Source organism: Ceratotherium simum, chromosome 11 (genome assembly GCF_057802395.1).
Source record: "Ceratotherium simum simum isolate JZ-2026a chromosome 11, ASM5780239v1, whole genome shotgun sequence".
NCBI lineage: Eukaryota > Metazoa > Chordata > Mammalia > Perissodactyla > Rhinocerotidae > Ceratotherium > Ceratotherium simum.
This window is the reverse complement of record NC_141910.1, coordinates 20,872,083-20,896,802: the sequence shown is the minus strand read 5'-3', so window position 1 is coordinate 20,896,802 and position 24,720 is coordinate 20,872,083. Positions and strand designations below refer to the sequence as shown.

General features: G+C 43.6%; 1 protein-coding gene across 5 annotated transcripts in view; it reads right to left on the bottom strand.

Annotated features, from left to right (window-relative positions):
• Window positions 1–3,165: 3,165 nt before the first annotated feature.
• Window positions 3,166–24,720, bottom strand: part of SERTAD2 (SERTA domain containing 2) — a 114,748-nt gene continuing 93,193 nt past the window's right edge. For all 5 annotated transcript variants that reach the window (XM_087436656.1, XM_087436658.1, XM_014791467.2 and 2 more), the window contains one exon: window positions 3,166–8,424. In XM_087436656.1, the coding sequence (XP_087292782.1) occupies window positions 7,476–8,424 (949 nt within the window). In that variant the 3' untranslated portion in view covers window positions 3,166–7,475. The remainder of the gene's footprint in view (window positions 8,425–24,720) is intronic.

The window sequence follows — 24,720 nt, the reverse complement described above, 5'->3', positions numbered from 1 at the left end:
ACCTTAAAAGCAGAGATGGAAGAGGCAATAGGCACTCTGGGACCCCAGACTGCCACACAAGCTTGGAACACAGTGTCCTCCATAAACAAAAAGCTGACCACCATGATGACAAGCACGGTGTTAGGAAATGGCGCTGCCCCCACAAAACGCGTCTTTAGCGTGACGATCCCCCAGCTTTGCTTTATGGCCCAACCTAGAACACCACCCTGAGAAGAGACCTGGATTTTAGCCTTGTCTCTCATGTTAGCTATGGCTAACATTTGTGGACTTATTTTTTTAATGTCCTAGAGCTGTTCTAAGTGCTTTACGTGTATGGACTCATTTAATCCCCACCACTGTGTGAGATGAGCTCAGTTATTACTCTCATCTTACGGATGAGGAATCTGAGGACAGAGAGGTTCGGGAACTTGCCCCAAGTCATAGGCTACAAATGAGGAGCCAGGATTCAAACCCAGGTGGGCTGGTTGCAGAGCCAAACTCTGCACCCCGATGCTGTAAACTGTGTCTTGCCTTAGACAGCAATCACTTCCCCTCTCTCTGTCTCAGCTTTGACATCTGTAAGATGGGGCCCTTTGACCAGAAGATCCACGTCTAAGGCTCCTCACAGGTCTTAAGCTCTCTGAAGATGTCCACTTTCGTGTGACTTTCCTGACTGCTCTGCCTTTTCGCCCTCGCACCCCCACCTCCAGCACTCTGTGCCCTTGGGACCCCTGCCCCTGCCCCTGTACTGATCCGCTTTCCTGGGGTGTACGTCCCGGTCTGTGCAAACCCCTGAGCCCAGGGAGCGTGGCCTGGCCCAGCTATGGACGGACGCTGTCCTAAGCATTGTGTGGTTTGCAAAGACTAGGGTTTGGCCACGTTTTTCTATTAAGTGCCAAAGAGCAAATATTTTAGACTTTGAGGGCCATATGGTCTCTGTGCCATTGTAGCAGGACAGTAGCCATAGACACACAAGTAAACGAACATGGCCGTGTTCCAATAAAACTTTACTGACAAAAACAGGCAGTGGGCAGGATTTGGCCTAAGGGCCGTCGTTTGCTGACCTCTGGCAAAGGTGAGCATCGCAGGATTGCTGCTCCTCAGAACAGCAGAGGGAAGCGGAGGAAACAACGGTGCCTGGCTAACCTGAGATGTAGTGGGACTTGCTAAGAGCGTTTGCAGAGGCACAGAGCCCACCAGAAGGAGAGGCTGTTTCTGACTGCGGGGAAGGCTTCATGGACAAGCACTTGAGCTCGGCCTTGGAGTGAGGGGTAGAACTTCTACAGGCAAAGGTGGGGGCACACGCAAGGGTGTGCAGTGTGCTGGGGATGCGGGCGTCCAGAGGGCCAGGATGGGAGTGGGCCTGGGACCCGACAAGGAGTCCTGGCTTCCCTCATTCCAAGAGAAGGGTGAACTCCAGGGAGTTTTCCTCTTTTAATTCAGCAAATGTTTTGCTGCCTACTACGTGCTGGGCACAGTGGTAGGCATGAGAGGACAGATGTCCGTAACTCACATTTTTGTTGCACTGTCAACATTTCCCAAGAGATTTAGGAGCTATGACTTTATCCTGTCCTCACAAACACAGAGAGATTGAACGATTTGCCAAAGTTTTATCTCTAATTAACAGCAGATGCTCATAATTCTAGAGACAAACCACTCTACTGAGCAACACTCTTATTTCTAGCTGCCTTGTGAGTCTCTCCACCGGGACATCTGGAAAGAGCGCGTCCTGTCCTTCTCCCGTTAGCTTGCTAGGGCTGCCGTAACAAAGTACCACAAACTTAACAACAGAGTGGCTTAAACGCAGAAATTTATTGTTTTGGAGAGTAGAAGTCAGAGATCGAGGTGTCAGCAGGGTTGGTTCCTTCTGAGGGCTGTGAGGAAGAATCTTTTCCATGCCTCTCCCTCACCCTCACTTCTAGTGATTTCCTGGCAATCTTAGGTGTTCTTGGCTTGTAGACATATTACCCTGATCTCTGCCTTCATCTTCACATGGTGTTCTCCCTGTGCGCTTGTCTGTGTTGAAATCTCCCCTTTTTATAAGGACACTAGTCATATTGGACTAGGGCCCACCCTAATAATCTCATTTTAACTTATCTCCGTCAAGACCTTATTTCCAAACGAAGGTCACATTCTGAGGAACAGTTGTTTAGGACTTCAACATACCTTTTTTGGTGGACACAGTTTAACCTGTGACACCTCCCCAATACTCCTCCCTCATGTTCCATTGCTGATTGATTGGAACCCTCATTTCCCAGGTCTCTCACACCCAGCCCCATTCCCTCATCAGCTGGTATTGGTGGCCCAGAACTGCCTGGACCAGGCAAGGCTGGATCCCACGACTCCATCAAAGATGGGCCAGCTGCCAAGCAGGTTGCAAAGGATCTCCTCCATTCACCTCTGGAAGATGGTGGAGGGCCAGATTGTATAAATCAGAGGGGGCTGCTGGAAGATGTGCAACAAATGCGTGCACCACTGGTGCTTTGAATGTCAACTCTGACACCAAGGATGTTAGAGACACAACCGTGGCAGTTAGAGGAGTTAGGAAGCAGGTGCAGTAATCGGAGGCAGCAAAGGAAGTGGACCTGAGCTGGGGAAGCTGTGGTAGGGACAGAAAGGAAGTGGTGGGGGAGCAGTGAACATCCGGGAACAGAGTGGCTTGGAGAACTCTCGAGTGGACTGGAGGACAGCCTGGGTGGCAGCAGCAGAACCACACCTGGGAGGAGGGTGATGAGGCCGAAGAGGGACCCAAAGGGGAAGGATCAGCCCCGTGGGGAAACAAGGCTGTTTTAGACGCGCTCAGTGTGAGATGGCAAAGCTTGGTAGATGCTTAAGCCCAGAGCTCAGGAGAGAGGCAGGAGCTGGAAAGAATTTTCAGAGTCCTGGGTAGATTAGATCCCTCGACACAGCGAGCTGTAGGAGCAGAGCCTCGGCAAAGAGCTGGTCGCCGACCAAACCCCCGAAAAAAACGTTTCGAGAGAGTTGGGGGAGAAAAGTGAGAACAAGGAGGAGACGGACCCAAGAGGCGGGGGGAACCAGGAGAGAAAGGTGCTCCTGAGACCAAGAGGCGTGAGGTCAAAGGCACCAACTCCAGCAAAGGCTGCGAGGGGGACTGTTCCTTAACACGAGCAGATGGTGACATCTGAACTGGTCGTGCTCCGGTCAGAAGAAAACTGCACACGCCTCTCTCGTCTTTTAACTGTTTATTGTATAATATAAAACTACAAAAGTAAGACTGCTCATTTCCATGTACATTTAATCTGTCCAATTGTTTAGATTACAGCCCAAACCTACATGTGAATACAGCCATCTGGGTTCCGATGTAATGTCTGTAATATTGCATAGAAAAGGCACAGCTCTCAGGTCTGTGGGGGAAAGGTTACACCTCCTTTTTTGACAGAAGCCCTCCTCAAAAACCATGCACCAAACATGTCACTATGTACATCTTTTCCAAAATCTTGGTTGTTTGCTTGTATGGACTGCACTTCTCTTCCAAACTTGTTATCCCCAAAAGACGTCCACAATTTTTACTGGCTTTGTCTGCAATAGCATTTGATCCTGGCTAATTTTCCAGAACCCTTTAGACTCATTCTTACAAGCGCTGAAAACAACTGTACACAAGCAGGATGCACACACCTCGCTGCTGACGGGAGGTAACGGGAAGTTAACCATTTACAGCCAGCACAGGTTAAATATGCTCTTTTCAAGATTTTCAGAAAATGTATAAAGGTCCAATTTGTAACAGCACGGTATTGAAATTAAGACAATTCATATGGAGAATAACAATAGCTGCACAAAGTAGAGCCTTATTTTTTTTTTTCACGTCTGTCATTTAAGAAGGCTGCCCTGCGGTATTCATAATTCATTGTTTACCACAAAGGTGGCTAATAAATTTAAGCTTTAAAAACGATCCGTAAGTTGATACTTTGGCTCTTTGGAGCTTATTTATTCAAGAAATTTTCCTTGATTGACCTCAGGGCAGTTGGGACACTCCACAGGGCTACGGCAATCAAAAGCTTAATTGATAAAGACACTCGAGGTGGAGCAGAGGCTGTGGCTCGTTCTCAGCCTTTGGTGTGAACGAGGATGTCAGTGTGGTTGCCCCTTCTGTCATAAAGAGAAAGTGCTACTAAAAAAAGTTTAAAAATATCAACCCTTTGATGCTTGATTTTCTTAAAAATTTGGAGGTATTAAAACATTCCTCATCCATACCTTTTGCATATTTCAAATAGACCCATATTAGAGAAGAGAGTAAAAGTGAATGTGGACTATGCATACAATGAGAAGACCCGGGGGTCTGGCTCGGACCCCCTTTTAATACAGATTGACATTCCTACAAGAGAATACATTCCTACCATACATTCTGCACATGTTACGATCCAGATGTTGTTAGAGCTCCATAGTAAAATAAATATATTTACACAGAAAAAAGGAATAAATAACTTATGAAAAAAAATCACTTCAAATTCAAAGCTCTTATTATTCTGCTCTCATCTTGTCACTTCATTGCACATCACTGTCAATAATTGTCCTCTCCCAGCCCCACCCAGCTCCTCTTTCTCATGAAGGCACCTCAAACCGCCTGCCCGACTCTGAATGCTGCGTGGTATCCTCTAGGATGGGGAAGGCACTGCTGCCAGGCAGCATCTGGAAGCATGTCCCACACTCAGACGGGGACTCGGAGATACACACAGGCTTATGGTCTTCCCTGTTGGGACATCACTTTGTAAAAATAAGACACAAAGATAACTTGAACACTTGATGGTTTTGTTCTTTTTAAAATGGGCCACTAATTTCCCCCATCTTCCTCATTAGCCCTTGAATATCAACAATTTATGGCAAGGGTGTCCAGAGTTAAAAAGCATCTGCCTGCTGTCGTTGGGGGTTTTGTTTTGATTCTGAAGCCCAGCCTTACGCATACGGGAGAGTCAGAGAACTACGTCTGGGCAACACTTTGCTTGCTTATTTGAACTGTTGCCCAACATATGGGATTTGTTTAAACACACGATTTGCTAATCCAACCAGAGTACAGTTGTTCTAAGTTACTGTAAATCAGTTTTTAACAATGGCAAATCAACCGCCTTACCCTGTTATTATTTGGAATAATCAGCACTATTGTGTGTGTATAAGTACGTGTATGTGTGCAGCATGGGGTGAGTTTGCTACGTCCTCCAGTTATCAAAAGCATGGTGTCTGGACTGACTTGTTCTCTACAGGAAAAGGAAGCTCTGAAAACGGACAGGCACAGGGATGCCGGAAGCATCTACAACAACCCTCACCTTCACTATCTGGTCCCTGGTCCTATCAAAGGAAACAACACACCTGCAGCAGTGAGAGGCATCCGGATGGAGGTTGCTTGTAGGAGAACAAGCGCAATTTGATCCCTCTCTCACTGTTCTAGAGTTGATAATCAGCCTTTAAAGACACATTCAAGTGGGGGGAAAAAAGTAAATTAGAATGTAGCAACATTTAATCATATCATACATGAATCTTTTGCTTAGATGAGCAGTTCCTTCATCACAAATGTATTTGCTTCGCCATGTGCATTATAAAAATAAAACTATCTATGGCTTGTTTAAAGTGCCATTTTATAAAGCTGTCTTTTTTAATTGGCCAGAAAGACTCAATTTTATCCATGGCAAGAAGTGAGCAGAATTGGTGACTGAATATTGACAAATGACCAACAACAAAGACAACAACAACACAAATCCCATAATTTAAAAATTCTTAAATAAATATAAAAGTTATTCCTAAAGAAGCCATCTGCATTTCAATAATATAGGTTGTAACCAGCTAAAGTACCATTGGAAAAAAGAAAAAAAATGAAACGAAAAGGCCATAAACAATTTCAGCAACAGGCATGATACATTGCAAACGTTTTAAAATTAAATGTACACCACTAGGAATAAAAAGCTACTTCTCAAGTGTCCTGGGGCGGGGCGGGGGGGGGCGGTGGGGGCGCGGCGCAAAGAGGGAGGAGGAGAAACATGCATAGAAAGTCCTGTCTGTGTATTTGGGTAAAACAGCCTTGCAAAGTGTAGTTAAAGCAGTTGATTCAAGAAAGTAACCAGATTGGAAGCCATGACATAACAGGACCGACCCCAGGTTCAAGAGCCACGGATGTTACAAGAGTGCATCCCAGGCTAGGCCGAGGTGAGCGAGCTCACTGTGGTGATCCTGAAGATGCCATTTTCAGCACTTAGCAACAGAGGGAAGGAAAGCTCTAGGGAAGCTGGAAAAGGCAACTGAGCAACATGATGGAAGCCTTCTGGGGGAGATTTTCTTCTTTACCAGCCTTAAGCATTGCAATAAGGTTTACTTCCGTGAAGAGGTTGGTTGCTTTTCATAAAAGTTTGTTCACATGTAAAATTTCAGGTCATCATAAAAATTACGCCAAAAAAGGAAAGATTTGGGTTTTCATTTAAAAAAATAAAAACAATTAAAAGCGCAAACTGGCATAAATAGAGTATTCGGTAGCCTTCCCCTCAAAAGAGGGCGCTAAAGAGAACCATCACTTACACCCGCGAGCTCGACAGCCACCTCCCGCCAACTGCTGAATGCAAGTTTGATGAGCAAACACGGCTCTGGCTTTGGAAGTCACAGTGCTGGCGGGTGTTCATGCCAGGGGGTCAGTGCTCATGAAATTTGGGTGTGATATCGCCCGGCCCTTTCTTAAAGCGCTGTGTGTGTGTGTGTGTGTGTGTGTGTGTGTGTTTGTATGCGTGTTTGCATTTGGGACATCAACTGCGGACTGATTTGATCCAATTTTCTCTTTGCACCAAACACATATAAAACATTACAACTCTATAAAAGTACAAGTGCAACTTGTACATCTGAAGTTTGCAGGAACTAGGTGAGCAAATCCTATCAAAATAGCTATCTCATATGTATAAACAGCATTTGTTTTTAGAAAAACAATATCATAAACTGCAGAATCTGTACAAAAATATAAAATAAATTTGGGCAGCAGTTTCTAAACAGCCATGTAAATGCAACACTTATGAGGAGTAGTTAATGCCTCTAAAAAGGCTGAATTGCCAAGTCAACCTATACAGGGCGAAAATGCCAGAAAAGGTACTGAGATTATCTAAATAATATATATATATTTTTTCTTTTTTTACCTCTTGCAATAAAACTTATAGAAAAAATAGACAAATATGCACATGCAATTTACAGCTTTTCCAACTTATTCCTTGTGCTTCACTTGAACTGTTTATTTTTTGTCATTCAACATAGCAACATTGTCTTCAAATGTATTCTCTCCTATTCCAGGGTAGTAGGTCTCTGAGGAACCACTCAAAAAAGCATGTTAAAAGTGGTTGGACTGGGATGAAGGCACTCCAACTCTGCTCAAAGCAAAAACTAGTGTGATCCTTTTGTAAAACGTTCGTTTTCTCTGAAAAAGGCAAGCAAGGGTGCATGCACAGTGCGGAGAGCTGTCAGGGTGCGGGACACTCGCGGGGTCTGGGTGGGCAGAGTCACAGGGTCCCCAGGTCTTAGGATCCGACGAGCACCTCCATGATGTGGTCCAGCTCTGTGAGGTCCATTTTGAAAGGCTGACTCGGGGCAACGGGCTGACTGCTGTAAGGAGCCAGAGTCTTGAGGAGGTCGTCGGCTGACACTGGGGCCATTTTTGAGGCTGTCCCCGACGTGGACGTGCAGGGGTCAAAATCATACATCGACGTGTCGATGTCGGCAAACAGGATGTCGTCCAGGGTCAAGTCTGTCAGGAACCCCGTGGACGTTGTGATCTCAAAGTTCCCAGGCAGTGAGTCCATCAGTTTCGAGTCCTCGGGCCGGCCCTCCTGGAGCCCCTCGGGTTTCTGGAGGCTGGACTCGCTGGAACCCCCCTTCGGGCTGTCAGTCGCTGCCACGGTGGCGGCCTCTGTGGAGGTAGATGTGGGACAGAGCTCCTCGATCTCATCCAAGGCCGAGGAGAAGCTGTCCTTCTCCGGCAGGAGGGCTGGAGGGGACAGTCTGGTGGGAGCCGCGGGCGGCACGGCCGGGGAAGTGCAAAAAGTGTCATCGTCCTCGAGCAGCGAGGCCGGGGTGAGGCAGGCCTCCAGGGGCGTAGTGCTTCCGAGGTCGCAGGGGTGTGCGGGTGGGGATGCGGGGTGGCCGAGGGCGGGCGGGGCCTCTCGGTAGCTGTCGCTCAGCGAGTCGGCCGGCTGGGAGGAGGCAGTGAACACAGGCCTCAGGCTGCCTTCCTGTTTGAGCTCGTCCTGGATGCGCCTCAACATGTTGTTGATGAGCACGGTCTTTTGCAAGCTGGGCTCTGTGAGGGGCCTGTGGTTGTAGAGTTTCATAAGGGAAATGTTGAAGATAGTCTGGCGCTGTAAGGTGTAAGACACCTTGGATGGACCGTCGGAGGGAGACACGATTTTGCCTTCCAGCCCATCTTCATGCTCGTCAAACTTCCGTTTTCCTCCTTTACCCAACATATATCTGCAAAGGAGAAAGGAAGGAAATGGAATTAATCACCCGAAAACTAACTCCTGCCATAAAAAAGACGCTGATTCAGAGGCCGGGACCTGGACTTCAGTTCCTCATCCGGGGTTAGTTAGAACAGATTGATTAATTGGGGGAAGACTTTTTAGAATAAGAGAAAACTGAGAAATCTACCTTTGTATGCCGGTGGAGCAATTTTTATCACTAGGTGGTCTGGTGAATATATTTCTTGAGAAATGTGTACGACACAGACAAGGTACATGTTACCATGGAAACCGCGATTTTGACTTTCTCAGCTCCTGCACATGCTTTCCTTCGCATGCCTGACATTACTATGCAGGTTCAATTTCCCTCCCCCAAACTGATTTATTTTTAAAGCCCAAGAAAACACTTACAATGCTATGACCTAAACAGATAAAGGTGCCATAGATTACAGCTTGAACACATCTTGAACGATTAAAAGAACCAAGCTGGAGAAGGAGGAACATGGACAATTTTGGTAGAACTGTGTGTGCTTTCAAAATGCCCTTTCCTTTCTCATTATGCAGAGAGCCTTTCCGCCTGTTTGGTGACACGTGGTGAAGCACTTGGCCTGTGTTAAATGACCACAGTGATGGAGCTGCCACCACTTTCAGTCTAGAATCAAGTGGAGGAATGTGGATTTCCCAGCCCAAGTTTTTCCATGGCTCAATTTCATTGCATGCAGTTATGACTGAATGCAACTGGACTAATGTAAAAGTAATTTGCTCTGATTATAGGCATTGCTGTTTGGGTACCTGAGACATTTCATAACAAAAGACCTACTGTGATTCCAGAAATACATATGTATTTCAAAGAAACAACGACCTCAGACCTCAGACCTTGAGCATTTGGGAATGGGTTGCATTTTAACTCCTGCCCGACCTCACCTGAGGCTCACAGCCTAGGCTGCCTCCTTGCTTGCTCTGCCCTTAGTGAAGACACCCTCAGCTGGCTGCACCTTCTGGAAAGTGGTCCTTCCTCTCAGAACTTCTACCAACTAAACGCAACAATCTCAAGTCCATTGCCTTTTGCCTCAAAGACCTCACTTTCTAGCCATTTAATCAGGAAAGCTATCCTTATGTCGTCCAGATCAAGAGATGTGGTTCAAATTAAGCCAAGCTCCTGCTTGCTCCCTCACCTCCTCTCTGTGACTTACCCAGAGACGCGTGTTAATCCTCTCCACAGTGCCCCTCACTCATTCTCGTATCTTCATACAAGTGAGTGCTTTGCAGTCATCCAACTTTTCTTCTAAAAGCGACTTGTCTTTTACTGAATTGTTTCAGCTGATTTTGATGGCGCCTCATTCAATCCTTTACTAACTCATTCCGCATCTACGCTGTCTTGGGCACTCGGCCAGAAAGTGGGGAGTCTGGCAGATGAATAAAGCCTGGTCTTCAAGAGGCTGAATATCTTCTCCCACACCTTGGTATCATTTTGAAGGAATAAGGCTAACTTATAATAAACGTCACAGAACTTCCTTCCAACACTTTGTTAAAGAAGGCCAAGCTGCCCCTCAACGGGCACAGACAGGCAGGTGGTCACAGAGCCTGGCACACAAGTGCCGCTTGGGTGACTGCCTTCCTGTGCCTCAGTCTCCAGGAGAGAAAGAAGACAGCTGCAAGCCATCAACATCAGACTCAGCTTGAGAATTTGTCAATGCTCATAGAGAATGTGGAATTACTTGTGTGAAACACTTTCTCTCATTTTGTAAACATTAAGAAAATGGCTGTCAATCACTAGGACCAAAGACCAGTCCCATAATTAACTGTTCTCTGAGGCAAGGAAGGCTGATAAGAACAACTTGCTTATCGAATACTTCAGATGAAAGAAACATTTCCTAAGGCTCGGTGCTCATACTTTGCACAGAACATTTCCTATCTCAAGTGTCTGTGCCCGTGTAAACTTGTGTGAATCAGAGAGGAGGTGATTTCATTTCACATTACAAAATACTTCCTACTTTATGGATTAGAAGTGTTACTGGACAACTGTGCTTTGAAACAGAGAATTGTATTCACAATTATACTATTTGTATTTGCTTACAATTTAAGCATTTAAATACTTGCTTCCAGAAAAATTTCACTTTTGCCAAAGAGCTCACTAAATACACTTAATTCTCATATAAAGCTGTTATATGATCTGCGTTCTATGTAATAATGTGATCATATCCAATACATTTAAATGTGCGTGTGAGAATACACAAATGCATACACACACACTCTACAACAGTGTTTCTCAAAGTGTGGTCTATAGATGGAGCCAGTCTGTGAACTGTTACTGGTCCGTGATGAGGTAAGTAGAGATACTGTATTAACTAGAAACTTTCATAGCAAATTTATAGAGTAACTGTATGTCTGTAAATCTAATTTTAAAAATGAGGCTCCTATTTTTACATTTGTCCTTTTACTTCATTTTCTAGTAATTATTTTTGTGTTTCACTAAAGTATTAGTCTATGAAGGAGGAAAAAAACAAACAAAATGGTCCTTCATCACAGAAGGTTTGAGAAGCACTGTCCCAAAATGTAAACCAAATAGACAACTAAAAGGAAATTCGTAAGCTCATCACCACTTTGAATTTTTATTGGTTTTCTGGAGGAGAAGTAACATTTGGGTGAGACTTTTTCTTTTAGTCATCGATATAGAACTGTCTTTTAAAGACTTGTTGCCAGAATAAACAACAGGACTTTGTCAATAACTCACATTTCTCTAGAAATAATCACTGAATCTACAGAACTGAAATATTTACTAGGCATTTAGCAGAATTCCCATAGCTGCAAGAGATCTGTGGAGACACTTTTCAGACAGATGTCAATGTGGGGAGAACTTGATTTCCAATTAGAATGATCCAGCTGGTCATAGCTGTGTGATAATCCTAATGATTTGGGAAAAGCCTGATAAGACTTGGTAATGCTGTCTGGAAGGGGAAGGAGGAGGGCCCTTGTAAGCAAAACCTGTGAGCAGGAATAGAAGACGAATTGAATCTTGGATGCTTTTCAAATGTGTAAATAGGACCCCTGATAGAGTATGTCTCAAAGCAAGTTTGCCCTCATTTCTCTGGTTCATTTTATGAGGCAAAACTGGCTCCACACACCCAGCAAGACTGCAAAATGCACACAGTCTTGATTTGTAATCCTAACTCTAACTACATTTTTATAGAAAGGAATAACACGCAACATGAAATCTAGTCCACATTTTTGCCTAAAAATTTAAAAAGTTAAAGTTTTCCCATAGTTTGCTTAAAACACTGTTGAGAGTCAAGTCCTCTCAAGGACCATGTTCCAAAGAGGCCTCCAAATCCTATAAGCGGGAGGGTCGTGAGAAGAGCTCCCACTCTCAGGGCTGTGGTAACACCCGCCTCCTGGAGCAGAGCACAATTCAGAGAAAGGACAAGGCTCTCAAGAACCTGAGGGCAAGAAGCCAAACAGCATCTCTGGGCCTGGCACTCAGGCTGGCCACAGCCAGGGCCTGCTGGCTCCTCAGAAGCCTCGTCCCTCAGGCACTCTAGGGAAATAACAATAGCTCTTTAAGCGTGCTGTTGGAGAGGCACGTGACCTTTTAGAAGGCCTCGCCGGGCTGCAGTCTGAAGATGAAGCAATAGCCGAAGCTCTTTAAGGGCTTCAAGGTAACACCAGGGAAGAGGGTGTCTGCTGTTTCAGCCTGAAAGGCCCCTCGGCTGGGGAACATGGACTCCGGACGGCAGGCCTGAAGTTCACTGAAAGGAGAGGCTTGTGATGTCTGGTTTCTAGGCCACCCCGAGGCTTCACACCCCACTTTGTCTCCTCTCTCGGCTTGTGAAGACCGCAGCCCAAAGCCCATGCCTTCTACCCAATCTTGCAGTCAAAGCCCCAAAAGGGACCCTGAGTTTCAGGGCTGGTTAGAGACCCCCACAGGGAGGAGTGAGGGGGGGTGCTCCCTCTCTTTTCTGCCCACCCAAAGGGGCCGAAAACTAACCACACACACTCTTCACTGGCTCTTAACATAAGGTTCGAGATAAAACACCCTCCTCAATGAACTTGTTAGAAACACACTCCTAGCATTCTGATTTTCTTAACATAAATTTTAGCAACTATGGCTGCAGCAAACTAAGTTTTGAAAATAAAAGAACAAAACTCATGGGTAGCAATATAAATGAAAACTTCTCTTCTGGAGTTTTCCAGCAAGTTTAATACTGCATAAAACTCTCTATATACCAAATCTGGCTTTCAACTGTGCAGCTTTCATTAGGAAGGACCCTGCCCTGAAAAGCTACAATCTGCTTGGGCAAATGATCAAAAGTAACAAATGTCACTAGGAGATTCCTCAGAAGTACCAGAGGAAGAGCTGACGATCGTACCTGTTTGGAGATTTGCAATGTCAGAGTCTGAGTGACTCCCACAGTAAGGAATCTGTGAGATTATTACCAATTAGGGGGATCGGGGAGACTTCTAGAGGTAGGATTTGAGATTGATATTTAAGGTGGGATTGTCTCTTAATGTCTGTTCCCCACCCCAGACAGTAAGGCCATGAGGGCACCGAGTGTTCTGTTCATCTCTGCATCCTCAGGATAGGGCAGTCCCTGACACACAGAAGATGCTCCGTATATAGTCCCTGAATAAATGAATGGTAAATGGAAAGAAGGAGAAAAGACATGGAGGGACAGCCAGAGAAGAACGGTAAAACAAAGACAGAGGTATGTGTGTCTTTGGCCCTGTGCACGGGGAGGAGGGTATGAGACAGGGGAGAGTTGAACGGACCTCAGAGGTGACGGGTGTACAGAGCAGGCCTGGGTAAGGAAATGCGCCAGGACCTGAGGACTGGAAGGTGGCAGGGAACTCAAGCTCAGAGAGCTCTTGTGAATGCCTCTGTCTCACTCTTCAGGTCTTGAACTCGGGCAAGCACCAGACCCACCCGGAGGGCTTGTTAACACAGAATGCTGCCCTCCCAACCCCCTAAGATTCTCAGTCAGCAGGTCTGGCGTGGGGCCTAAGAATCTGCATTTCCAACAAGTTTGCAGGTGATATTGGTCTGGGGACCTCACTTAGAGAACCACGACTTCCTCTTTTCCCCATCTGGCCATTTCATGTTTAAGCCTGAGAATGTCTTTCTTTACTCAATTAATCTCGGGTCCAAAGGTCTTCCCTATTTGTGTCTACGCAAGTAAGGAAAAAAGGAATGAACAGCGTTTTTCTGATGGCAACTGACAACTGACCTTAAAAAAAAGACTACATGCAGAATTAAGATGTCTTCAGCTCAATTTTAACGATAACGTTTAGCTTCTCAGACTGATCATCAGACCCCACTGGCTCAGTGGGGCCCCGACTCCTCTTGCTGTGACCTTAGAGGGAACAGCAGTGAGGTCTTATGCCCCAAGTCCAAAAAGGAACTGAGATAGTACCTACGTCTTAAAACGGTAACATTTCACAGCTTTTATATTTTTAAGGCATTAAGGAAAAAAATGCAAACATTAAAAAAGAAACAAGTGACCAAAAACTTCTTTTTAACTCAATGTTTTTCAACTATCTAAAAGCTATGCCTTTAAATTTTTTTGAAAAACCACTCTCCTGGGGCCGGCCTGGTGACACAAGCAGTTAAGTGCGTGCGCTCCGCTGCGGCGGCCCGGGGTTCACCGGTTCGGATCCCGGGTGCACACCGACGCACTGCTTGGCAAGCCATGCTGTGGCGGCCTCCAATATAAAGTGGAGGAGGATGGGCACAAATGTTAGCCCAGGGCCAGTTTTTCTCAGCAAAAAAAGAGGAGGATTGGCAGATGTTAGCTCAGGGCCGATCTTCCTCACAGAAAAAAAAGACAAAAAAAAACCCCCACTCTCCTTTAATGTTATTTGACTGTCAAAATGGTATGATTTTAAAATTAAGACTACTAAACCTACTTTTGCAAACTACCACTTCTGTAATCCCTACTGACAACGACAATAAAACCTATTGCTTTTTTTTTTTAATTCAAGTGACATTGGTTTATAACATTACATAAGTTTCAGGTGTACAACATTATAATTCAGCATCTGTATACACTACAGCCTGCTCACCACCAAAAGTCTAGTTTCCATCTATCACCATACAATTGACTCCCTTTACCCATTTCGCCCACCCCTCAACTCCCTTTCTCTCTGGTAACCACCAATCTGTTGTCTGTATCTATGAGTTTGTTTTTGCAAAACCCATTGCTTTAAGCTGCAGGGTCACCACAGCCTTCTGTGGCCACTGGTGCTTCCTAGAGGCCCAGAGCCTGCTGGCTGCTGACTGACAGGCCCTCAGAGGGGCTGTGCTGCCCCTCTGGGCAGCATCACTGCTGGCGCTTGTGAGAGGCCTGAACAAGGAGCCCTAGCCCTCCTCGGCCCACCACAAGGGTCAGCTTTCTGGCTTTCTGACTCTGTGCTGGTCAAAAAAAGATGTGAAAGACTGCATTATGCTTTAACTCGATCCATCCCAAACAACAGTCACTACCTCAGACAGAAGGAAAACCCTCCTACTCAGTATCCAGGGAATTAATGCCACAAAAGGTCTTTAAAAAGGGGTCAAAATTGACCCCTTTCTTAGTCCCAATTTCTGAAGGGAGGAAATGACTGGGGAAGGTGTGATTGACCACATGATCCAAAAGGCAGTGAAGAGGGGAGGCAGCTGATCCTGCACACCTGGGAGGCCGTGGGAACGGCTCCCAGCTCAGCACCAGACAGGGGAGGGGTGCTTGTCAGCACAGAGACTGGGGTGGATGGGGGATCCCAGAAGCCATTACTTGGAAACACCTAAAAAAGCCCAAATGGGTTGTGCCTTGTGTACATTTTCAAGAGCTTGTTCCAATTTCCTTTTGGACTAGTAAATAACAACTAGAAGTCTGGTGTTTTCCCTTCTCAGGAGTGCAGCAGGCTTCACGATTAAGGACCATGTTTTAAAAGTCAGTTAACAAGGCAGAACTGAGCAATGGCGTCTGCAGTCGGGGAAGCCAGTTACTCTGGGGACAAATGGCTTCTGGGGAGCTGGTCACATTCTACTTCTTCACCTGGGTGGCAAAGACACTGCTGTTTGCTTGGGGATAAGTCACTGGCCTGTACACTTAGGACCTGTGCACATTTCTGTATGCACGCTGTACTTTAATAGAAACGTTTTTAAAACACTAGTTAACGGCTCTCAAGAAAAAGGCTCTTAATTCAAAGGAGAGCTTTAAGAAGCCACATCCCTAATCTCTTCAACTACACCATCCAGTGTGACCACTGTTTGCTGAAGAGTCCAGAAGTGCTGATGCTGACACCAAAAATCATAAAAATGAGGTATTTACAGTAATGCCAACAGTTCAGAACAATGATTTGTCCTCATGGATCTACCTCATTTGAAGAAAAAAGCTAAGAGAAGATGTGAGAAGAGTGTCTTCAAAGAGGCTGGCAGAGGCTACTTCCTCACTCTGACATCCTGTGCCGCCAAACCCAAAGCCCCTTAAGTGGAAACACACACGTTCTCTCCCTTCCTTTGGGGGCAGTGGGAGAAGAAAGAAGCGCCCCTGGCAAAATCACTGTGTGTGTGACAGACTTCCAAGACCAAAGGAGAGGCCGCCAGAAGTGGTTTTGAGAGGACTTCTGAGACACAGAACGTTCTCCTTCCTCTCCTCACCCCATCCACTGCCGTCAGAACCGCTTTGGATCCTGCTTTTGACGTGGTCCAAGTGGAGAGCCTCTGTTCCTAACAAAGGCTCCCTCCCGCCAGCCTCAGGGCGGAACTCTGAGAAACGGTTCTTCTACTGTCAGACTGTCACACAGCAACGCCCGCAGGAAGGAAAAGCCTGATCCTGCTTCAGTGGGGGGAAGCCACACTTGCTGAGACAACTTTCTACACCAATCAAGTACTACACCTTAAGAGACACACGGGAGTCAGAAATCTGATAACGTCTACACTTTTAACACTCTCCCTCCCCCAAGTAACAACAAAACACACCAGGCGAACAAAAAGGCCACCCTGAAGAGGGCAGGGGTAGGTGGAGGGGTTGGCAGGATCAGAGCTAACAGAAGCAGGCCAGTCCTCCAAGGGCGTGCTGTGCTCTGTGGCCGGTGTAGGAGTGACAGCCCCCAAGCGCCAGGGCCACTATTTGGTGAGCCTCCAGGAGGGTGGGGAGAGGGGGATCAGCACTCGCAAAGGCTGCCTCCAGACCCCAAAGTGCTGCCTCGGGCCCAGGGGAATGGCAGACACGGGTAAAATTCCAATGGGGAGAAAGCCTCTCGCCTTATTTACAGCCAGTGGAAGGGCTCCCAGAAGACAAGGGAGAGTGTTAGTAACAGAACCCCTAAAGCTGCCCGGATCAGAGGAGCTTTTTTTTTTTTTTTTTTAAACCAAAGCTCATCTAGGATGAGGTCCCTGCAGTAACATCCATGCTAATTGGTAAGTAAGACAAAGCCTTCCCTAACAAATCAGCAATGTAATTACGAAGCCAGTCACTCGACCGAGCCAGTTCGGCGCGCTCGGGCGCGATTCTGGAGCTGTAACCCGACACCACTGTTTGCTGCCGGCGCCTCCTCCCGGCTCTCCCCGCCGCGCAGGGCTGGGGCCGCAGGGCACCGCACCGCCTGTTTATTAATGATCAGACACTGCATTTCGACGGAGACCGAGGGGAACAATCGTCTTGGCTTTTCTGACAGCATCTTAAAGCCTGGAGATAAACCGAAATTCGGCCAGGAAGTCAACCTCTAAGTAAATTAAAAAAACAACTTTCACTGTTTGGGAAGTTTTCTCATGTCCACATTTTAAGAAACTAGAGCTTTCCCTCTCGGGATTTTTACATATTTCTATTAAATTGAAGACTTTCTGATACTGTTGGTTTGTCAAATATAATCTCTTCTCCTGGAGAAAGAAAAATTTTAAAATGTCGACAACTAACTGCAATTAATAGGCAAAATAGAGCCAAATTCTGGGAGAGAATGTTTCAAATAAATATTTCTTTGGAATAAATTATGGCCTCGTTAATAAACATCTGGAAAGAAAAACAGGCTTTTAAGAATGTAACTGTTAAGTAGTATAAAATGTTTCTAATATCCTGTCTTATTGGTTCCTCTGCCAGCTGGAAATTTTAGGTTTTAAACCTAACTCTTAAATGAAGCTAGGGACACCAGTCACCTTCTTCCAGACAATGGAAATGCTAACAATTCTTTTATTTTACCTAAGAATTCTGGCTAAAAGCACTGCACACTTAAAGTAAAAGACTGAGTAGAATTATATGGTTTCTAAACTTATGTTTAACAAAAAACATACAATATGATACGATGCCTGGAATTTGCTTTAAAATACTCCAGAAAAAAACTGGCCATGTAGGTGAAACAAGATGGATAAAATGTTGATAACTGTTGAAGCTTCGTGTTAAGTACAAGGGGGTGCATTGTACTCTTCCCTTAACTTTTGAGTATGTTTGGAATTTTCCATAATAAAAAGGTAAAAAAAACACAACACACCAATACATATTTTTAAAATTCTACAAATTAAGAAAAATCGAATAAACACAATAAATTATTTATACCCTTAGCGAGAACTATTATATTAACTTGATAGGTTATTTTACACAGAAGAAAGCTATTAATGCTCTATGTAAACAAGCATGCCCCGGACAAGTGGGAACTCCTTTCAAGCTCTGAACGACAGCACATCATATCCAGCCACAAGGGGGCGCAGCAGAGCAACAAGGCACTCCTGAAGTCTGATTATTCACTGCAATTTCTACCTACAGATCTCTCAAAGCATACACATTTCCAAGATTGTTCCCAAATTCAGGTCTCCACAGGACAGTGCTAAGCAAGCCAAAGGCCTTGCCAAGACCAAACTAAATTATATTATGCTATAGTTCAAACTCTGGAAATACTTTATGTAGAAAAGGTTGTCGCCTGTATATAAGTCACACTGATGTTTCGAAAACCATGGTTAAAATCCCTAAAGGATTCCTGAAGCGAGAACAAACACACAACAACAAACACACAACTTGAGTCATAGATGTGGACTTGAAGAAGCCCATAGTTCAGAATTTCCAGTGGAAGCCCTAAAGCAGACTCCCATACACACAATGGTCTCAAGGTTAGTACTAAGAATTTTACTAGTATAGAAAAGCCTTCAATAATCTTATTGCTTCTCAACGACAGGAAATTACCTCCACACTGAACAGATATGGCTTCAGGCAGTTATTTGGGAAAACTTCATAAAGACTATTGGGGAGGAGCCATTTAATTGTAAAATGTAACATGGTTAACCTTAGATAATAAGCAAGTTACTGTATAACTACTTGCTGGAATTCTTTCTATTCAAATTACAAGTTGAGGTTTTATGATGTTGTATGTTCAATTACAATGTTCATAAGAGATGAACTATTATCACCAACCTTTCCATTTGAAACTTGGTAAATATGAACATATTATAATATTATTTTTATAAATAATATATTATAATCATTTAAATTAAGATGCTACTTGATACTAATTTGGTGTCACGAACATATCTTTAACATGCTGAATCTAAAGCCTCATCATCATTAAGGGAAGGAATTCTTAGATTTGAATTTCTTTCCCGTAAGATTACGTGCCTGTAAAGGCTAGCCAGCCTCGCCCCACCCCCATTCCCGTGCATAATGAAAATATTTTTTTCTCCTGTATTTCTAATTGCTTGGATGGGATTCTGGTTTCAACTCTCTTGTAGCATCTTTTCCCCAAAGATACCTTGTTTTTCCCCTCACACTAGAGACCCTTAATAAACAATGTCAGGGGGAAAAAAGGCTTAGGGTAGAAACCAAATGCTTTGCCAAGACTATGTGACTGTTTTTTTTTTTTTTGAAGAGGGCCATCAGATAGATAAAACAGTCACACTAAAACACACAAATGTAATTTGTTAGACAAATCTGTGAAAAATAAAATTGCATCTTGAATTTGAATTGCATCTTAAAATAAAATGTTGCCTTCTAGATTTTGTTAGCCAACTACTTGCCACTGAATAAAACTAACAAAAACTTAGTATGCTACATCAGGAAGTGTTTTTATGGAAGTGTTTCTTAAGGGTTATAATTAGTTTTTAATCTTCTTTGCTTTCAAATTTGGAATGTTAAATCTGCGAAAAATCACTTAAAAGAAGACATGCTATAAAATATTCCTCACAAACACAGAATGTATTTCATCTTTTAACTTCCACATGCAGTCTAAAGAGGAAAACCAGAGAAACGTTATTTATTTACTTATTTACTTAGTGAGAAAATTAGGAAATGTGCTGTATGGTCTAAATCCGGATTCTTTAAAAGAAAAATTTCAAATTTCCACAATATGACACGAGTATAAAAATTTAAGGTATAGGATAATAGAAACATACTTAAAAGAAATGTAAACGGGAGGAAACAACTATTCTACTACGTAAATATTTGTCCCATGTAAGCAACATATATATTTGGAATGTTTATTTTAGTTGATTCTTAGAATTAGGCAGGCTAGTGATAAGGTTTCATAAAGACAATTTAAACTTTATATCATATACTTGAATAATTCGCAAAGTAGAAAAAGGAAATGAGAAAACAAAGTAAACTTGAGGGCAGTGAATGATACTTTGTAAATACGGTAGACATTTATTTTTTAAAATAATTACTTTGGACTATTTTGAGATAAAATGTATTTATTTCTTCCTGAGGACTTCTGCGAATTGACAATTAATGACCCATAGAACTTTATGCAAAGTCACTTAGTCAAATACAATAAAAGTAATCAGAGTACCACACTGAATGTAATAAATATTTATTTTCTAAGGAAACTACCTCATAATACTCCAACTTCAATGATCTTTAGGGAGAGCCAGCCTCCAACCTACCTCACTTACCACCTCCAACAGTCCATTCTTCCCGCTTCAGGAGCTTTAGAAGCAAGAAGGCAGGTGGGTGCCACTTGAGGAATCTACATTTTGAATATTTGTAAACCAACTACTGTTAGATAGCTAGCAATCATCACCAAGTGAAATCTATTTTATTTCATATTTCTGAATATGGTAAAAATATTTTAAAAATCACTGTTTTAAAAACCGTTCCGAAAAGACCAGCACCAGGTTCATGACAAGCAGAGAGGCAGTACAAAAATTTCTTCTTCAGCTGCAGACCACAGCGCTCAAATCCCTCGGCCACAGCGGTTCTTATGACAGCAGGGAAGACAGAGAGGTACACACGTACATGGAGCTTCCCTCCTCAAAAAAGGAAAGAAATCTGAAAAGCAAATCTGTATCATGTATTATTATAAAATGGGATAACCACTCAGGGAGGATCAGTTTAAAACAGTTGCCACCTCGTTATCTTGTTAGTGTGGCTAGAATTTTATGCAAACCTGTTCTGGTGTCAGAGATGACCTTGGGACTTTCAGATTCCCTGAGTTTAACTCGGGCAACACTTCTAAACACCAGGGTGGGGTACTCCAGCAGGCGGCTCAAAGCCCAGGGGCTGCGGCGTGGCGTGGAATGATAAGCAGCCAGCCAGAGAGGAGAGCAAGGGGCCAAAGGTCGATCTGCAGCCAGTGACACTTCAGTATTTCATTTTTTGACCATGGCATATTCAGATAGCACTTTTTCTTTTGTTCATCAGTCCACCGTAAACGCGTGCGTGCATGCGTGTGTGTGTGTGTGTGTGTGTGTGTGTGTGTGTGTGTATGTCCTTAAGAGCCAGAATCCCCTCCTCTTCACTATTCTACCTGAAACTCCTTAGAAGCAGAAAAATGCTTGGTTTAGCATCTTCTTTTCAGTTAACCACCTATGAAGGTTTTTAAAGGAAAATAGCTTAGAATTAAATAGTAACTCTGCAAACCTACAGGTTTTTTTCAAAGAGTCAAAAAAGATAGTAATGCAGACACGACTTAGTTTTAAGAACTTAGGTTTGCTGCTACCTTGAGTTACCAGAGAAACAAAGCTGCCTTTGGGCACCTAAAACTAGTCAGACCTGCTGTAGCAGCTACACAGTCGGCTCCGATCTGTGCTCCACTCTCCTGCCTCCAGCCCCCACCCCACGCACCTGCACAGCTCACTCCACTCCCCACTCAGGGCGGTGCCAAGCCCGGCACACACACCCCTCGTTCTGCCGTCCCTGCTCACAGGCAGGGCCCGCTCTGGACACACACGGCGTGCAAGTGTAAGAGGAGGCCAGACAAGAGAGCAGATGCCGACTGCGTTCTGAACTGAAAGCTGCAATGGGTGCAGAATACAGCTTATGTGATCTTGGATTTCTAAAATAGATAAATCAAATTGTAGTGTTTGCCTCAGTGAATCCTGGCAGGTATTTCCAATTAAGTTCGGATGCGGGACAGAAGATCCTGAGAGGAGACAAATGGGCCTTTCCAGCGTTAGGAGCCTTCAGACCACAAAGAGAATAGAATTTCCAAAAGGGAGTTTGCACTGTCTGTATGTGGTGCTTGTTTCAATGGTAAGCATCGGTTTTGCGCTATTAGAAATCATATGTTTTCAAAGATATTGTGATGTTTTTATTTTGAAATTTTTATTTGTATTTCAAAGAAAATTTTTAGACGGCCAAGCATGTTTTGTTTGTCTCATGATCTTCAAGAAAAAAACAACAAGGCATCTATTTATTACCCAGAATAGGAATGTCGTCTTATTGGCCTGACATATGCCATTCACAGATTCATACAAAGAATGAACTGCCACACAGTGCTCATGGAGAAAGACACTGCTGCACACAATGAGTGATGGGCGCTCCAGGGGACAGCGCTCTTCACAGGGTTTCCGAGCATCTGCACAGAGCGCAGAAGTTTGCCTTTAATACCAACTGCACTGGCCATTGGAGACAGTACTTAAAAAAAAAATACGCCAACTTTGGTTAGTAGCTGTTTCCTTCAAGAATATTAAAACTGAATTATATAGCCACACACTTCTTAAGCACGAATCCTAGCTTGTGGGTTTCTGTCAATTGTTTAAGGAACAATTATTAAGAGTGGGTAGAAAATATACGATTTGTGCATATGCAGTGGCCACAGCATTTTTAGATTTTCGTGTTCTGCTGATCCGTATCAATTAATAAAAAGACCTATGAAGGCGGGTGTTACCCTTATTGCGAGGCCATTTTCACTTAAAACTGGAGCTTGCCCTCTGGTGCCTTTAGCATACACCTGATCTTTGGACTTAGTAATCAGAGACACCTCTCTCTCTCTCTCTCTGCCAGCTATCTCCTATAGGATACGCCATTAACAGTAAACATGAAATTTCTGTAGCAACAAAGTTTTAAAAAAATCCTACAAGTGAATTAAAGGTCAGACTCCTAAATACCATATTTATCTAAACATATTTTTAACCTATATATAATATTGACAAAGATATCTTGATTTTTCTGATATAAATGAAATATAAAGCTACATGCTTTTACTAGAGTTCTTTAACAAGACACTACAGCAAAAGAAACCTCTACAAGTTTCTGCTGTAGCTTTTATCTTTCTTAGTTACTAAAGTGTAAAGTATTTCGACTACGGGTAAACTTATAACTTGATAGTGATAATTTGTAGTATGCTACTTTATTTATTGACAGGAAAAAATTTTGATGTATTTGTATATATGTATATACGTATGTATCTTCAACCTCCCCTTATACCTTTTTATCTGTTTTGTGTGTGCACGCCTTTCTAAAGTAGTGTTGTGACTTTTATTCTGCCACTGGAGCACTCTTATAGTGGATGCCAAAAGCAATCAGTTGCTACACAAATCTGAGTCTGTTTTAAAATATCAAAATATGTATTATTTTATATACTCATTATTAATTATTCAGTGCATGGCAACTGGGTAAAATTTATATTTCAGCTTCTCAATTAAATAAAAATCTTTCAAGGAAGATAATTCAGCAGATAGGAGTCTAAAGATTTTCTAAATCTGACTTAATATCCTTTTCTTAGTTTTTTTAAGAGAAACAAGCCTGAGCAGCTGTCACCTAAAAGCTGTGACACTCGCCTGGCAATAAAACTGTTCCCTGGGACATCTCTTGTTGTACACTTGGTTGGTATTATAAAATGTGAGTCTTCTCTCCTACCTGTTGTAATCAAGCAAGGAACAGAGCTGAGTGTTACAAAAAAAAAAAAAGGGCTGTCAAATCCATTTCATAAGATTTCTCACCTGAGAGCAACATGCTTATGCACATTTTAATTAGGAGGAGGAGAAAGAAGTAAAAACTATTTTAAAGGGTTCCAAACTTGATGAACATAACTTTACATTAACACGTAATACCTCTAAGTAAACCAAAAAGCTTGAAGCTAAAGGAAAACTTTCTAACATTTGTTCCTCTCTCTTTTTTTCCCTAAGAAGAAACTGATAACAGGAAAGCAGAGAACCATGAACTAGCTATTCTTGCTCAGGCCAGAAGCTGGGATCTTAGGATGGGTATTTTCATCCTCCCAGTACACCCTAGCACACTGAATCAGAATAGACTGCTATAAAAAGGGGGAGGAATGGGAGGAGCTCTTGGGGTGAGACAGGCCTTCTGGTTAGCTAAGCAACTATCCCCCCCATCAGCAAAACAACCCAGAGCCTCTCAGGTGGACCATCCTCCAGGGGTTGAGTGGAGCCAAGAGCCCACTTCACTCTAGTCAGAGACTAGTCCCTAATTATAAAAGGCTACTTTGAACACTTAAGGCCTCAGGGATCCTATTGGCTAGTACAACTTCTAGCCTGTTTACACATATTATGGATATTTCTTAACATATATTGGGAAATCAAAAAGCATATTTCATGAAGACAGCTTGAAAACATTTACCATCTTCCTTAAGACCAACTGGGGCTGCCCAATTCGATTCAAATAAAAACTGCTCTAGTCTGAGGCTGGACGTCTCATCCTGCTGACTGCCCTTCCCCATCGGGTGCCTGTAAAAACTTACTTTCCACCTCCTGAAACATCCTGAAACCACCCAGCTTGAAAGCAAAAAGTTATTCTAAGACAAACTAGATCTAATCTTTTTGTCAAATTTAACGCTAAACCCAAAACTCTACTCCCATCTCAATCGATTACTACTACTTCTACTAAAGGTAAGATAACTCATGGCCAAGGCAAAAAATAAAAACAATTTACGGTTTTCTCCATGTAATGGCCCTCTGACGGCACCCTCTGTCTTAATGGTACAAAGTCCAGGGCTTGGGACAGCTGGCTCCCCTCAGCCCCCTCCCTTTCAGTCATAGGCGGTCACCACCAAGATGACTTGTAGATTTCTAACTTAAACACCAATGAGGCATTACGTTTAATATACAAATATATTCAAAATCAATTCACTTGGGCACGGGCGAAAAGAGGGTGGAGAGGGATGTTTTTAAGCTAAA